This window comes from Camelus dromedarius, chromosome 14, assembly GCF_036321535.1.
Source record: "Camelus dromedarius isolate mCamDro1 chromosome 14, mCamDro1.pat, whole genome shotgun sequence".
In the NCBI taxonomy this organism is placed as follows: Eukaryota; Metazoa; Chordata; class Mammalia; order Artiodactyla; family Camelidae; genus Camelus; species Camelus dromedarius.
Window position 1 is genome coordinate 12,727,114 of NC_087449.1, and position 17,932 is coordinate 12,745,045.

The window sequence follows — 17,932 nt, forward strand, 5'->3', positions numbered from 1 at the left end:
GTTGCAGAAAAATGCCACTTTTGCTTAGTATCTCTGAATATTTAATGTTACTTGAATGCCACCAAAATTACTGAATGTAGAGCACAGAGTAAACACCTCTGTGTTGGGTGTGTGTTTTTTGTTTTTAGTGTATGGATTATGTTTTTCTCTCTCTAGGATTTAAGAAAGCCCAAAGTGGTTTCCAGGTATTTTCAACAGAGACTAAACAACCTAACCTACTATCTAAAAGAATTAGAAAAACAAAACAAAAAAAAAAAAAAAAAAAAACCTAAAGTCAGCAGAAGGAAGAAAGGAAATAAAAGAGATTAATAATAGAAAAAAATCAATAAAGCCAACAGCTGGTTTTTTGTTGTTTGTTTGTTTTTTTTTTTTTTTTTTTTTGAAATGATAAGCAAAAGCAACAAAAAAATTCTGGCCAGGCTTACCAAGAGGAAAACAGAAAAGAACCAAATAAACAAAATAAGAAATGAAAGAAGAGAAATAATAACCAATACTGAAAAATACAAAACACTGTAAGAGGATACTATGAACAATTATATGCCAACAGACTGGACAACCTAGAAGAAATAGACAAGCTTCTAGAAACGTACAGTCCACCAAAACTGAATCAAGCAGAAATAGATAATTTGAGCAGACCAGTCACTGAAAGTGAAATAGAAGCTAATTAAAATAACAACAACCTCCCTGCAGACAAAGTTCAGAAGCCCAGGACTAGCCGGCTTCAGAGGGGGATTCTCCAAAAAAAGAACTTATACCAGTCCTTCTCAAACTCTTCCAAAAGACTGAAGAGGAGAGAACACTCACAGAGTCATTCTCTGAAACCACAATCACTCTGATACCAAAACCAGACAAAGAACAACCTACGCAATGGGAGACAATATTCACAAACAATGTAACCAACAAAGGCTTACTTTCTAAAATATACAAATGGCTCATACAACTCAGTATCATAGAAAAACACAATCCAGTCAAAAAATGGGCAAAATATCTAAATAGACATTTCCCCAAAGAAGGCATACAGATGGCTAGCAGGCACATGAAAAGATGCTTAACATCGCTAATTATTAGAGAAATGCAAATCAAAACTATAATGAGGTATCACCTCACACCAGTCAGAATGGCCATCATGAAAAAGTCCATGAACAATAAATGCTGGAGAGGGTGTGGAGAAAAGGGAACCCTCTTACACTATTAGTGGGAATGTAAATTGGTGCAGCCACTATGGAAAACAGTATGGAGTTTCCTTAAAAAAACTGAAAATAGAATTACCATATGATCCAGCAGTCCCACTCCTGGACATATATCCACAGAAAATTCTAATTTGAAAAGACCCATGTACCCCAGTGTTCATAGTAGCAGTATTTACAATAGCCAAGAGATGGAAGCAACCTAAATGTCCATCAACAGATAATTTGATAAAGAAGTTGTGGTGTGTATATACACAATAGAATACTACTCAGCCATAAAAACAGAATGAAATAATGCTATCTGCAGGAACGTGGATGGACATAGGGATTATCATACTAAATGAAGTAAGTCAGGCAAAGACAACTATCATATGATATCACTTATATGTTGAATCTAAAATATGATACAAATGAACTTATTTACAAAACAGAAACAGACTCACAGACATAGAAAACTTAGTTACCAAAGGGGAAAGAGGGTGGGGAGGGATAAATTAGGAATTTGGGATTAGCAGATACAAACTACTATATATAAAAACAGATAAACAAGAAGTTTCCTAGCATGGGAAACTATATTCAACATCTTGCAATAACCTATAATGAAAAAGAATGTGAAAAAGAATATATGTACATGTAACTGAATCACTCTGCTGTACATCAGGAACTAACATTGTAAATCAACTATTCTTTAATTTTAGGAAAAAAATTTAAACTGTAGAAAATGACATAAGACAATGACAAGTGAAACAGGCTAAACTGAAGTAGAAAATGGCTTTTTTAAACATCCATAAAGCCAAAGTTCTTCTTAACATGGCCAGGAGCTGCTTTCATAGCCTAATTTGCTGCAGTCTCTCCAAGACTCGGCTCCTTTCCACAGAAAACCCTCCTTCCTTCGTCTGTACTTCTGCTGCCACCCTGAAAAGCCAAGTTCAAGTGTAGTGTTCAGGAACCTTTCTCGCCCACTCATCTCTCCCCTCTCTAAATACCCACTTAAATTTCCATAGTGGGTTTAATTGTTTGCTTCCTAACTCTGAAGAAAAGTGTCAGATTGAAGCTGACTATGAGCCCCCCACTCCACAGGTTTGGTGACAAGCTAAGTGTTGTTTTGCTTTGGAGTCTCCCCCTCTCAGGACCCAGAAGGTCGATGTTGTGCTGAGTCCAGCACAAACTCGTCCTGAAGCTCCACATCCAAGTTCGTGTGTCTGAGCCCAGGGCGCAGGTGGTCTCTCACCGCAGATGGCAAGGTCACAGCTCTCAAAGCCCTCGTATCCCTCTGCAGCCCTATTAGGAGTCCAGTCCCCTCTCACGGGCAGTTGCGTGGGAATGAGGTACTGGTCCCTGATACTGGTGGGACTCGCTATAAACCATCTGTCCCACGGCTCTCTCTTTGGGGAAGGTCCTCCCCAATCTTACCGCTTCTCTCAGCCTCCATCACTCTCTCAGCCTTAGGACCTTTCCCAGTCACGGACAAGTCAGCTCAGCTCTCAGCTGAACTGCACTCTGTTTAGATCCGCATCACAGCGCATATCGTGTAGTTGGCATTATATTCTAAAGAGGCAACAACACTCAACGTTAAGCACTCTTCTAAGTGCTTTATGGATATTAACTCATTCAACCCCCAAGACACTTTACAGATAAATGAACAGGCATAGAAGGGAATAAGTAAGTAGTCCAAGACCACACAGGAAATAAACAGCAGAGGTAGGAATTAAGCCCAAGCAGATTGGCTCACAATCTATGCTTTTAACCATTATACCATATTGCTTCTAATAAACATTCAATAAATGGTAGCTATTACTGCTATGGATAGAATTAGTTGATTCTTAATGTATCTGCCTCCTGATGTAAACTGCAAGCTCCTTGAGGCCAGCAAACATGCTGACTCAGCCTCATGGCATGGTTTAGAAGCCTACCTCCATCACCCACTAGCGCGCTCTAATACGCTGGACAAATTGCTTACCTTTTTAGAATGGTTGTGAGGATTACGTTATTTCCTACTTAGAAAGTACCTAGAAAAGTGAATGGCAGCTCTGCCAATGTGACATACTGATATATTTCACTATTTGATATGTGATTTACCATCTGTCTTTGCAGGATCTGAAAGAGTGCCAGAGTTCTCAACAAATACTCGCTAATCACCAACTCACCCACATTGTTTCTTGTTTCACGTAGGTTCATCTTGTTTCTAAAATTACTCCTTAAAGAAAGGGTTGCACCTTCAAAATAATAGTAATCATAGCAGCTAACTTTTACTGAAGACTTAACTACGCACCAAGAATTGTTCTATGTTTTCTTTTTCATGTGTTTAATCATTTAATCCTCACAAGGGCCCAGTGTGGTAGACACTATTATCATCTTCACTTCTTGTGTGATGAAACCAAAGCACAAAAAGATCAGGTAATTCACCCAACATCACATTATCACGCAGCCCGTACGTGGCAGAGTCAACGTACTTAACTACTTAACGCTTTGTTGTCTCTTTTGTAACTTTTTTCCTTATTCCCCAGGAAGCTTGGTAGAATTCAGTAAGTATTAAAAAGTACCAAAAGCACTGGTACTTGAAAAACTTTCACTTGAAATAGCATGAATAATAGAAAGTATTTTTAAATGTTTGAAGTGTCTATCTAAAAAGTCATAAAACCTAAAAGCCAAAGTTTCTCTTAATAGCAAATAGATAGTCTTTGAAAGGAGCACATCCGTTGAGCTGAATCACCAAGATGAGGTCCGGGTTTTCCAGCTGTGAATGACTCAAGGGACTTGGACGTACTTCACATACTGAACATCCTATTCTGATGGGCACATAGCACAGAAATGAAGTCTCTAAAAGAAGACATAGCCCAGAGACCTGTAACAAAATCTAACCTCAAAACAAGGACTATCAATGCTTTTGGAGGCAATCAATCTTTTCAACTTGCTTTCTGGTTTTTGAAACACTTTACAGAAACATTTCAGACCTCCTTCCACAAACTTCTTTCCATAAAGGGCAACAATCACAAGTTAAAGAAATTCTCTGGGATAAATGATGTAGACAGCCATCTAAGTAATACTGAATCAAAGCCTCATCCATCTAGTAGTTAATTAAAAGGCCTCATAGAAAAACAAACCAGCAGGGTCCTGGAGTCAGTTAAATGGAAGAAGGCATTTTCACAGCCTTGGGAAAATCTAGGTTTACAGGGCACACTGCAGGCTTGAGCTCACTGTGGAGATATGTGCCTTTTCACTGGCAAAGAGGAAAGGAAGTGAGCCATGCCCTAAAAAAAATACCACTAGAGACATTCCAGCCGATACTTGATAAGGACTGGGAAGGCTGCCATCAGCTCATGGCGAGACGAAGGAAACTCTGGATCAGAAAGCAGCTGACCAGGAGAAACCATCTTAGTTATGGGAAAGATTTCCCATTAAATTACAAGTTTTCAACAAGAGGGTCATTTCAACCAGTGGCTTTCGAATGTTTTTGCTGTGACATATAGTGAGAAATGTATACATTGTAGCATGGCTTGTAAATATGCAGATAGCGGAAACGCACACATGGATACACAGGAACGTTGAAACCAAGACAATACTTGCCCTTCCTAGGCACAAAGCACTGTGAAATTTTCAGTTCAATTCTACTTCGTGTTCTAAACACATTGGTGGAGACCTACTGGTTGAAAAACAGTGACTTAAACTAGCACAGGAGATTCTGAGGGTACGCTTTCTGATGGCCTTTATTCCTCCCTCAGAGCCCCACAGCCAACTTAGGAAAGCTACAATCACGCATTTGTTCTTGGGACAAGTGACTTGTTCTTCAGTGCCCGGGTGAAGGCCACCCGGAAGCTGCCTCCGCCACGTCTGGCCAGTTCCTCTCTGTGCTGCCTCCTCTTCCTCCTTCTACCCCTTACATGTGGGGCTCCCCCACATCCCTGTTTTTGGTCTTTCTCTCTTTTGACTCTCAGTTGTTGGATCTATTTTTATGACTATAAATTACTCAGAAATCCCATTCCCTGGGCCCGAATTCTAAATACCCACCTACCTCTTACATATTTCCAACTGAATTGTCCTACAGATTTCAAACTCTTAAGGCCCAAAATTGCACCGTAAGTAGAATCTCTCTTCCCTCTCTCCTCCCCCAAATCTCTTTCTTTTTCAGTCTTCCTCCTCTCAGAGAATGGCACCACACTCAGCCCACAGGGCTGCGGGCCATCACTTGGAGTTTCTTTCCCTTTACCTCTACCACCAATGGGTTACCAATTCCACCTTCTTAATATTCAGTGGTATGCGGGGAAGTGTTTAACAGTCAGCTTTCCAGGCTGGGGAAAAAAAAAAAAAAAAAGCCCTGACTTGAAGCACTTGCCTATTTCCGTGATGTAAATACCTCACCTCAGCCAGTTTCAAGCAACCGACTTGATGCCACTGGACGTGGAATTGTAAAGAGATGGGCACAAATGTCTCCAGCACACCACCGTCTAGTCCCCAGAACCACTTATCCACACCTACAGGCACTGCCGGAATTCAGGATTTCACCTTCTCTCCCCTCAACCAGCACAATAGAGTCTTTCCTTACCTCTAACTCACAGCCCACCCCTCCCTCTGACACAGTCTCCAAAATGCCTTTCTAAAATTCAAGCCTCATTATGTTTCTCCCCTGCCTAAACCCCTCGAGTGGCTCTCCACTGCCCACTCTCTGCCTTCATACACAAGGCCCGTGATCACTTGGTCCCCACTCACTCGAGCTTCACCTCTTGCCACACCACCACCTACATTCCAACCACACAGACATACACCATCTTCCCAGCTATGTGATACTGTTCCATATTTCTGCAGCTTTGCTTAATCTGTTCACACTCCCTAGGACAGCCTTCCCTGATTTGTTTATTGAGCAAGTCTCTTTGAAGATTCAGCTCAAATTACCTGTCCAGGAAGCTTTACCTCAACTCCTTGGTTGGCTTGATGGATCCCACCGTTAAACCTCCAGTACATTCTATCATCTCTAATATTCTTTATTTAAAATTTTTCATATCCATCTCTTCCTACAAGACATGCGTTTCTTGCAGACAAGAACTGGATCTTATTCGTGGGTATTCCAAGCGTGTAGTATGATGTAGGAACACAGCAGGTTCTCAATAAATGGTGACTATTATTCCAGCAACTAGCACCCTAGGACCAGCAAATACTAATTATTCAAATATTTGCTGACTGAAAATACATGAGTATGTTCTTGCCTGCCACCTGCCCAAGGCCAAAGGACTGCTAATATACCCAACCTGTACCTTCTACAATGTTAGGTAGTCCAAGATCTACTGCCAAAGTCAAAGAACTTGCACTGTATATCCACACACACGTGTGTGTGTGTGTGTGTGTGTGTGTGTGTGTGTGTGTGTACACATACTTACTGGCGTCTGTATTCGTTTTCTAGGGCTGCTGTAACAAAGGACCAACTGGCTTAAACACAAAAACTTACTACCTTAATCACGGAGGCTGGAAGTCCATTATCAAGCTGTCACCAGGGTTACTTTCCTCTAAGCCCTCTGTCCTTGGCTTGCAGGTGGCTGTCTTCCTGTTCACATGGCACGCTCCCTCCCTATGGCTCCATGTCCAAATTTCCTCTTATAAATACATCAGTCATATTGGACCAGGGAGCCACTGACCTCATTTTAACTTAACTACCTCTTTAAAGACTCTATCTCCAAATATAGTCACATTCTGAGGTACTAGAGATGAGTCGACTTCAACATATGAATTTTAGGGGGACATACTTCAGTCCATAACAGGATCTGACTCCTAGAAGAAAAATAAAATCCTTAAGACTAGACACCCAAAGCCAGTTGACAATACCCTCCTCCCTCCACATTCATTCTGATACACCCAGCCTGACCGCGTCATGCATGACTAGAGTCAGGTTCAAAGTCAAGAGAAAACTAACACTTCTATGCCTAAAGAACAAGGTATAACACCTTAGAGAAATGGTAAAATGGATATCTGCCTTCTCCTACCCAAAAGGAATCTTCCCCCACGTCATGGTTCTGTGTGATTTTCGTTGGCCTATCGTGTAGCCTGCCTTCCCACGACCAAGAAGGACATGACCTGATCAGTCCGCCACCCCATCCCAGGAGTTTGAATTCTACTTGGAGTAACATGAAGATAGGAAATAATCTGAGAAAGTCAATTAAACCAGTACCATGAAGGGTTCCTGGTTCACACATCCCTGAAACAGCTTTGCTTCCTATTGGTACAAGCTTGACTGAATTCTCTTTGTTTCTGAGACCTACCTGATAGTCCTTCCCAAAAAGTGCCTTTTGCTTAAATTAGACAGTGCTTATTCTGTAGCTCTCAAAGAATCTTGGCACGTACAGTGGCCCCTCGAAGTGGGATGTGGGAAGTGACCCACAATGTGGGAACAGAGCAGGCAGTAAGGATTCCGTCATCGATGGCTGGGGAGCTGCGCTCATCACCCTTGTCAACGCTGGTGCAAAGCCGCCAACGACACCACTCCCTCCGGTATCTGGGGACACTGTCTACACGCCTCCCCAGGTTAAATACTTAGGGAAGTTGGTAGGAAAATGTCAAAATCCTAGAGTGTGTAGCCATTTCTCACAGCTTTTGGTACAATCCCAGAAATAACTCAGCTTCAGCCAAGATGGCCTATCTGAATACAAAGAGAAAGCTCTGCCTCACGCAGAATGGCCCTTCCTCCTGGTAGGACACCAAGACGACAGAGTCAGATAATCATGAAGGACTTTAAATTTGAATTAAGGCACCAGTGAAAATGCTAGAAAAACAAGAAGGAAGGAAACACGGCAAAAGGTAAGATTGGGATGGAGATAAAGGGGCCAAGCCTGGTCCCCCAAGTACCTCCTGATGTACCTACACTCCCTCCCTGGCAAAGAGCTAAGTGCTGGAATGAGGCCACAGGATAGCAATGTCTTTATCCTTCAGGCAAAAAGATAAGCAGGGCCAGAGGCAAAGATCAACCCACAGGGTGGAAAATGCATATAGACCAGCAGATTTAATCTGGGTTAAATTGAGTTAAGCTGCCACTGAAACCTTGGAAAATAAAAACTTGTCACTGCTCCAAAATCAATCTTCAGGTATCCGGACCCACAGCACCACCAGAATGTGAGATGTTGAAATAACATACGCCTATTAGGAAAATCCTACTCATCGTCCATCTCAAATCCACCCACGGAATTCAGATGTGGTAACAGACAGCGGCTTTGGGAGTCACAGGCACATAAGGTAGAGAAGCACACCAAACGTCTACACGTACGTCTCACATGCTGAAGGAAAACATTTAATCACAATGACCTCTGTAACATCCAAGACTATCACCAACCTAACATCCATGTTAGGGTGTATCAGCAGCTTTCTATAAAAACACAGGGAGCACACGATGTATATGCAGAGAGGGAAAATAGAGAGAGATTAACTTTGGAAAACAGATTATATGGTGGGGACAAGTGTAGAAAGAAATTATTTTCCTTGAGTTGTACTAAGAATAACTCTGATTTACAAAGAGCCTAAATCAAATAATATTTATCTCAAACTGTCTACGTCCTATTAATTTATATGCTATGATACCCAGGAAGTTGGTTACCAAACAAAGCCGTTTCAAAAGGAACTGCTTAGCGGGAGGGTACAGCTCAGTGGTGGAGCCTGTCCTTAGCATGCGTGAGGTCCTGGGTTCAGTCGCCAGCCCTCCGTTAAAATAAACAAACTAAATAAAAATATAATTACTTCCTTCGCCCCCAAAAAAGACTGGTTAAGAAATTAATTAATTAAATTTCGTTAAAAATACATTTTTAAATTTTATTTATTTTTTAACACCTTTATTGTGGTATGATTCCTGTAAACTACATGTATTTCAGATGTATAATTTGATGAATACACCAATGAAACTACCACCACTATCAAGATAGCTAGCATTACCATCACTCCCCAAGAGGTATAAATTTCAAAGTCCCAATTTATCCCTTCCCACCCTCCTTACCCTCTGGAAACCAAAATTTTTTGAAAAAAGGAGCTGCTGGATAGAAATCTGAGAGCTGGCCCACCTTCCTGTGTGGGAGAGCTCAGATGCCGCAATGCACCGTGCAGAAACACAGTGTCTGTAGCAGCGGTTCCTAGAATGGTCCCTCCAGAAGCAGCACCAGTATAAGACATCCTTTTCTTACATCTTCTTAAAACCCTGTCTCCCATAAGCAATACCACCTACACTGTACTTCTATTAAATGGCATAGAATTGCTTGGAAGCAGAGAAAACTTTTCATTTCTGTATGGCTAGGATCTCCCCCTTACTTGCTAAGGGAGGAGAAAAGTAATTCCCCAGACCCACTGCATTCTCCCGTCACCGTCGTTAACTGCCATTAGAGACAAACTATAAGGAATATTTATGTTTTGTGAGCAAAGGAAAGAACATAAGGTGGGTGGAGTCACGGATGTGGAAGGGCAGCCTAGAATGATTCTGCTGTAGATATTTTAACACTGATGAACACTAAGCCATCGTTTGGCTTATTAAAATAGTGCTGGGTAGTGAGAGAGAAGCTGGCACACTTTCCTGTAGATGAGGTGGCCCTGGGGGTTTGAACAACAGTTGGAACACAGCTGCCATGGCTGAAACCGAACAAGCACAGATGTCACACCAAGAAGGTGACGTCATACCGCCCCGCACTGCCAAATTCAAAATGCCAATGGAGGAAAAGCAGTGAAGGAAGTCTTTAAAATAGACTAGATAACTATTTTAAATGCCAATTCCATGTGTAACCAAAGGTTTTGCTGTTGAGGCCCGTGAACGAGGGTTATCACTGTTAAGAGAGCTCAATCAAAAATGTCACTGCTCAGCAAGATAAGCGCAGTACAATGTGCTGTTCTTAGAGTCTGGAACACATTCCGAGTCACTAGACATTAGACTTTATAACTCCAAATGTCTTTTTAAGAAAATGTCTTTCCAGGCCAATTTTTTCCCCTCCTTCAGTGGCTGTCTTCCGTATAAGCAGTGCCGTCTATCGCTGCTCTTGCTCTTAACTGATCCAAGAGAGCACACGGCACCGCATCACAGCAGTCACTTCCCTTAGAAAGATGAGCCAGGGGCACAGTTCAGCGAATCAACTTACCAAAGGCTTTCTTGGGTTCTATTAACTTCATGGTAAAGAGTTCCTCCTTTTTCAGTTCCTTTAACTTCTTCGCAACATCAAAGTGGTGCCACCCAATGATGTTTTCTCCGTTGATGGATTCAATGTGATCCCCGACACAGACTGTTTTAACTGAGTCAATTATGCTGCCATCTTTAATTCTCTGAAAGAAAATTAGGGACAACACTATATAAAGTAGAACCATGCAGTATTACTTTTCAGGCTCTTGAGTCGTTGTGTACAAGATACTGACACAGCAGCAAGGCAGTTTAAAGTTCAGTTAGAGACAGAAGACCGAGCAGCAAAAGACAGCCATTCAACTTCCAACCACTCTGCTCCTTTCTTCTCATTCATCATTCGGCTCTGTCACGGTCAACAGCTCCTCTGAGCAGCTTTTCCTGACACCTCCCAGCCCACTCCCCCAGGCCCAGGTAAGGCGCCACTGTCGTGCTTCTCGTACTTTCTGCTACATATGCTGAGCTCTAAGCTAAGCACTTCACATTCACTATCTCATTTGAACAACCTTTAGGAGAGCCTCATGCCGTAGATCAGGAAGGTGAAGTGCTGTGCTACGTTCAGCACAGCACAGTGCAAATGTGCTCCGACCTCTCAGTCTCCACGACTGAACTGTAATGTCCTGGGGGCAGAGATGGCCTTGTTCACCACTGTATGTGTGCCCTGTGCCTAGCACATCTGCACAGAAAAGTCCCACCATAAGTGACTGGAATCATTTCAACATGAGGCCCATTACATAAGAATAAAGCTTCTGGGGGAGGGTATAGCTCAAGTGGTAGAGCACGTGCTTAGCACGCATGAGGTCCTGGGTTCAATGCCCAGCACCTCCTCTAAAAAAAAAATCAATCAATCAATCAATCAATCAATCAAATTACCTCCCCTCCACCAAAAAATTTAAAGAATAAAGCTGGAGTTTTTTCTACTGGCTACATTTTTCAAATCTTAGTTAAAAATCCAAGACTGAAGAATTGGTACAAACTTAGCTAAGAATATTGATACTTAAGAGACAGGTATGGCTATCAGTTGGGTAGCCCATAAGAATGATTTTTATACCATCACTTCTCATGTATATATTTTAGGTGAAGAGAACTTAGGACCCAAGGAGAAACTTCAAATTGGTCTTTCTTAACTATCATACATGTATACAATACATCTACAGCACAGAGCTTCAAAATGAGATGTAAGACTTCCTAAGGTAGTACTAAGAATTTCTGGAAGGATTTTAGGGACAGGAGCTCCAGAAACTCCACACAGTTTACATCCAGAAAAAGACTTAAAAATTCTTCAACAGCACTGAGAAACACGGCAAACTGCAGGCCACGGTCTGCCGCGGGTGTCACAAATCCTTCGTGAGAATGACAAGCTAGAAATATGAGAGGCTCCTGCTATTGTGTGATAAAGTATGTATATTCCCCACTCTTGCTGGGTGGAAAAGTCACATCGTCTAAGTCAGCAGGGTGACTGATCACTGTGTCCAAGAGTTGAGAGGAAAACTGATCTCCTGTGTCCCAGCATCTCTGTAGTAGTGTCATAAGAAGAACAATGTGTAGCAGACTAACCTGGCAAGGCTGGAGATTTTTTAACTTTTAAAATTACCCTGTACCAAAACTGACAGTAGGCTTTTTCACCCCAGGATTTTAAAAACACTGCTATGCTCCTTGTAACAACTGTTAACATGCTTTATGCAAATGACACAGTAATGTCAATTCACATGGAGGTTATTTGTCATCACAAATAGTTCATTATGAAGCAAAAAACCAGAAATTTCATAATCTAACTGACAATGTTTTTTAGGAAGTCTCTATTGGCTTTATAAGCTATGGAAGCAAACAAGGGTAACCACAACACACCACTCAGCACAATTGAGTTTCTAAACTGTCATAGAAACATAAGTGAGACTAAGACTAGAGTCCAAAGAAACAAAGAAAAGAAGTTCTTTAATATTCTGTCATCTAACTGTTCTTAAGTCACTAGAGAAGGCAAAAATCTGCATCTTTCTTAATTTTTATTCTAATGTATTGCTTGATACCTTCTGAATCTGGTTTTCTTTAGATCACCTTCACCATACAAAGTTCAGCTCCACATATTTTTAGTTTCTTAAGATTTACTGTTGTAATTTTAATAAGAATAAGCATTATATAAAACTAATTAAATGAAAGACTTTAAGGACATGTATGAATCTTACCAGTAAGTTAAAGGGCAGAGTAACGGAAATCTAGGGTCACCAGGACCTATGGGCAGCCACAGAGGTGAACAGAACAGTGTCTAGAGAGAGAGAGAAAAGGCAGCTCCCGGCAGGCAGCAAGGTGAGAGTCCAGGTGGGCAGAGAAAAGTCAAAGCATGTGTCATCATCAGAGGCAGCAGGGGAGAAGAGAGGAAGACCAACACAAGAAACTTGAAGAGCACTGAAGGTGGAGCAGACAGAGAAGCAGAGCAGAGACACTGACTATGTGCTCTGTGGGTTACCTCAGCCTTAGCTTCCTAATCGAATAAAGAATGAGGCAGCAATTGAGACAAGTTTCTGAAATCCAATATACTTTAATAGTTTCTGAAACCCAATGTACTTTAATCATCTTACCAGAGCTTGATGGAAATTAATAAGAATGCTAAAAGTGCTACTCAGGCACAGAGGACTAGGAAAACAGAGGCATTAATTCTATATTTACTGAGTCACTTAATGTTATTGTCTATAACACTTAGAACTTTCTCTCATCTGGCTTTGGAGCTCGATGCTGCAGAAGGCAAAGACAACATTAAATATTTTTGTATATCATGGCCTGTAAATCTCAAACATTACCTATTTTCTCAGATCACCGCTTCTATTCTGGTTTTACACGCCTCTTCTCAGAGATCCTAACTTCCATCCTAGAACCCTCTGCCCCAACTCCGACCTTGTATATTTCTAACCTTACTGATTATTAGTTCTAGATAATTAATCAAAATGTTAGAACTATGTGAGTACCATATTTCTCAGAAGGATCATGCTAAAAAGTGATTTAGTTCTACTGAAGTAGCCCAAATTAAAGATTTCTATAAGAAGATATTCTGGCAATGACAGTTTTGTTATTTATACGTTACTTCAATTCAAAATCAATTTCAGTTTTCATTTCTTTTTTTATTGAAGTACAGTTGATTTACAATATTGTATTAGTTGCTGGTGTACAGCATAGTGATTCAGTTATGCATATTCTTTTTCATATTCTTTCTCATTATAGGTTATTACAAGATATCGAATCCCTGTGCTATACAATAGGACCTGTTGTCAATTTTATATATACTATAGTTTGTATCTGCTAAAGCCAAACTCCTCTAATTTATCCCTTTCCACTCCTTTTCCCCTTTGGTAACTATAAGCTTGTTTTCTATGTCTGTGAATCTGTTTCTCTTTTGTAAATAAGTTCATTTGTATCATTTTTTAGATTCCATATAAGTGATATGATATTTGTCTTTCTCTCCTTGACTTCACTTAGAAGGATCATCTCTAGGTCCACCCATGTTACTGCGGTTTTTGTTTCTTAATTGCATAGTATAAGCGCTTATTTTTATTTTGTTTCTAAAAGCATGCTCTTCTCTTAAACTAGGGATCAGCAAACAATGGTTCATAGGTCAGATCTGGCCCATCACTGTTTTCATATGGCCCGTGAGTTATGAATGGTTTTACCTTTTCAAATGGTTTGGGGACAAAAAAGAATATCTGTGACATGTGAAAGTTATATAAATTCAAATTACAATGTCCATAAATAAGGCTTTCCTAGAAGACATCTATGTTCATCATTTCAGCATCGTATATAACTTTTTGTGCTACAAAGGCTGAGTTGAGTAGTTACAACAGAGACTGTATGACCATAAATTAGAACAAAATCTAAACTATTTACTATCTGGCCTTTTATAGAAAATATGCACCAACTCTGCTCTTAAAACTATTTCAGGAATTTATGGAGTTTGTTATAAGTATACTCTGAATTTTCTGGTTAGTTATTTATATACTTTTTCCTGGGAAATGTTAAAACCTGGGTAGTAAAATCATAAATGTTTGTCTGTTGTCTTTGATCTATGAAGGCCAGGCAGCACTAGTTAATACATTTCTCTGCCATTGACCTCATCTCCTAATTATGTGATGATTGTTATTATTGCTACCATGAAGGTATTAGCTATCAGTTACTAGTATTATCAAACATTTCAGATACATCATTAGTTTGTACCCAAATACTTCTGTGAAGTAAGTGCTAATATTCCCATTTGAGAGAAGGCTTAGAAATGTTTAATGACTTGACCAAGGTCAACAGCAAGTAAATAAGGGGCTGAACCAAGACTGAAAGTAGGTGTGATTCTAAAGCCCATGGTCCTATGCACCACACTGCACTGCCTTCCTAATCATGGACTCCTTCCTCCTCACCCTTGTCTAAACACACACCACACTGTCCTCTTCCATAAATCTACTGACTTCCAGCCACTGCTAAAAGCGTATCAAGTACTTGCTTCAGTAGCACATACACTAAAATTGGAGCCACACAGAGAAGATTAGCATGGCCCCCTAACAAGGATGACGTGCAAACTCTGGGAACATTCCACTTTTTCTGCTTATCTTGGCAAAAAACATTGGAATGGTAAGCCAGAAATTAATGAAATTGATTACTCCAAGGAGTGGGAGAAATGAGTAATGGGGACAGAGAAGGAGTGACATCTCTGTATATATCTTTTATTATAGTTTTGACTTTTGAAACTACTATGTATTCAGAAAATAAAATTAAATCAACATGAGAGGTAAAACTCAAAGTCAATTCAAAGAGAAATAACTGGATTCAATAGTTATTTTAAATGAGAAATTATGGGGTGGAGGGAGGAGGGGCAAGTGAGAACCTACCCCAAGTACCTCCTGAAGAGAATGCTTGGATTGTATACATGCATTTAAAGACAAAAAAAAAAAAAAAAATGCATACAAATCTTGAACTCTTAATAGATTTATTTCTCCAACTATAGATACAGCAATTCTGAAACTATTTTATGTATATTGTGAAACTAAGAAAATGATTAAATATTCCAATCATTCTGAAAGTTAATACTTTAGTAGAAAATCCAAGGAAGAACCCTGTGGGGCAGGATTAGAATTGGAGGCATAATTATGAATTCATAATTTCTAAAATACATGTTTTCTATTAAGTGAAGCAAGTCGGACAGAGAAAGACAAATATCATATGATACCACTTATATGTGGAATCTTTTAAAAAATGATACAAATTTTATTTACAAACCAAAAGTAGACTGTCAGACACAGAAAAAAAACAATGGTTACCAAAGGAGAAAAGGTGGGGGAGGGATAAATTAGGAGTTTGCAATTAACAAATATGCATTACTGTGTATAAAACAGATAAACAACAAAGACCTACTATATAGCACAGGGAACTATATTCAATTTCTTGCATTAACATATAATGAAAAAGAATCTGGAAAAGATATATATGTAGGTATGTGTGTATATAACTGAATCGCTTTGTTGTACACCTGAAACTAACATTGTAAATCAACTACACTTCCTTAAAAAAACAATTTTTTTTTATTTTAAAAATAAAATACGTGTTTTCTAACACTTTCAGTGGTAACTGAAAGGACCTAGAAGCAGTGACACTCTGGTAGCAATGAATGTGTGCAACTAGCATTCAAATATCGATTTTGAAATACATATCCTCACTGAAAAAAACCAGAGCTCCTCGAAGAAATGGCTGATTCCAAGCCTGGGAACAAAAAGAAGAAAGATGAACTTAGAACATGCCAGAAAGGAAGGAATTGCTCAATAAAATAATGGGAGTCAGGTCAAAGAAATACAGGAGCCAGTTGAAAGGGACTCCTGCCCGCCGAATCTCAGGAAATCTGAGCATCAGAACAAATGATGGTAATGGGCCCGTTGAATAAGAAATCATGTGTCCATGTTGATAATAGATAATATATAGGCAGAGTGCTCTATTACAATGGAATGCCTTTAAAAAATACATGGGAAATGATGGAATTAGAAATATCACCATTTTGCAACCATTATAGTAAAAACTGAGTCACAGGCAAGTCTCCTCAATAGATGCTAAATTTGTGGGGTGCAAGTAAGAGAACAGGATATTTACATAATCTCAAAGTATCTCCCCACAAATTACTAATTACAAAGGAAAATATACTAACGTTGCAGTGAGTTAAGACTGGCAGACACTACCTTACCCAAGTGACCAAAATTAACGTCATGAATAATGAGACAAACCAAGATAACACACTTTCTGAGATAAGAAGCACATAACATCGCTTACCTAGTTTTCTTACCAAAAATGTACAACCTGAAAAAAAAATGTATATCCTGTTTCTCAACAGGAAGAGACATCAAAAAAGCCAAAAATGAGGGATATCCTCTAAAAAACTGAGGAACTATTCCAGAAAAAAGACAACTAAAAAGACTTGATAACTAAATAATAATCCTGGACTGGACTTATATCAGGAAAAATTATAAGGACAACTCATAAAACTGTCACATGGACATTAGATTAGTTTGAAAATATTCTGTCACTGTTAGGTTTCCTGAGTTTCATAGCTGTACTGTGGGTGTACTTCAGAGAATATCGTTGTTCTTAAGAACTACATTCTGAAGTATTAAGAGATAAAGAGACATAATATATGCAATCCCCTTTTCCAATGGCTCAGGGGAAATTACACGTATGTATATGTCAGTAAGAGAATAAAGCCAATGTAGCAAATGGTAAAAACTGGATTTTTTTGAGTAAGGAGTACTATGTGAGTTCTTTGTGTTATTACAATCTGTCAATAAGTTTGAAATTTATTCCCCTCTCAATTTTTAAAAAAAAAAATCACATCAACCATGTACACAGTATGATAAGTCATTCCTCTTCAAAGTTGAACTCTTATCAGAGGTTTGGCTTAGGCTCCTCTTCCTCTTTGCCACCATGTTCTCTGTCTCCACAGGGCCAGTGACTCGTACTCTGAAGCAGGCACATGTTTGACAGGGCATAAAAAAATAGAATCACAAGCTCTGAACATCAGAGGCTAAGATCTCAAAAATCCATGCGTGTTTGCAAAACTTCCAAGCCCTTCCCTGCTGACATTAGAAAGGCATTGCTACACGGGCCTCATGTCCTGAGCTTCCCCTGGATAATCCCACATGACTCTCTCAACTGGCAGATTTTCCATTTGGTCACCCACTCAACCTTCAGCACAGTCATATCTTTTGCAGAGCTAAAAATAGCCATTCTATCAAGTGGGAAGTTAAAGCACTACTTACAGTTAAGAAGATAACTGCCCTAAGGCTATTTTTTTAAATGATGACAATGCATCAGCAAATCAAGGATTTGGACAAAATAAAGCATGAAATGTGCTCTGTTGCATGAAGTTTATTGCTAATTCTTCGCTCAGTGGGTAGGATTGCCAGCTCTGGAGTCAGACCTCTTGGATTCAAATCCTGAATTTGTCCAGCTGCCTAACATTGGGCAAGCTGCTTAACGTTCCTAATGCTGTTTCTACATCTGTAAAGTAAAGGTTGATAATAGTTCCCACCCAGAGATGAACCTCCCAGACATGCTGAACAAAAGCCAGAAACTGCAGAGGTCGTAATAAATTAACTCCATTGATACG

The 17,932-nt window shown here is 39.8% G+C and overlaps 1 protein-coding gene and 1 non-coding gene across 2 annotated transcripts in view; one reads left to right on the plus strand and one right to left on the minus strand.

The window, feature by feature from the left end:
* GIPC2 (GIPC PDZ domain containing family member 2) overlaps window positions 1–17,932 on the minus strand; it is a 75,541-nt gene that overhangs the window by 26,392 nt on the left and 31,217 nt on the right. Inside the window, exon 3 of the mRNA XM_010989068.3 lies at window positions 10,277–10,457. Coding sequence (XP_010987370.3) covers window positions 10,277–10,457 — 181 coding nt within the window. The remainder of the gene's footprint in view (window positions 1–10,276; window positions 10,458–17,932) is intronic.
* LOC116157011 (U6 spliceosomal RNA) lies at window positions 14,781–14,887 on the plus strand. The gene has a single exon (XR_004140976.1). It is a non-coding gene; the product is annotated as a U6 spliceosomal RNA (small nuclear RNA).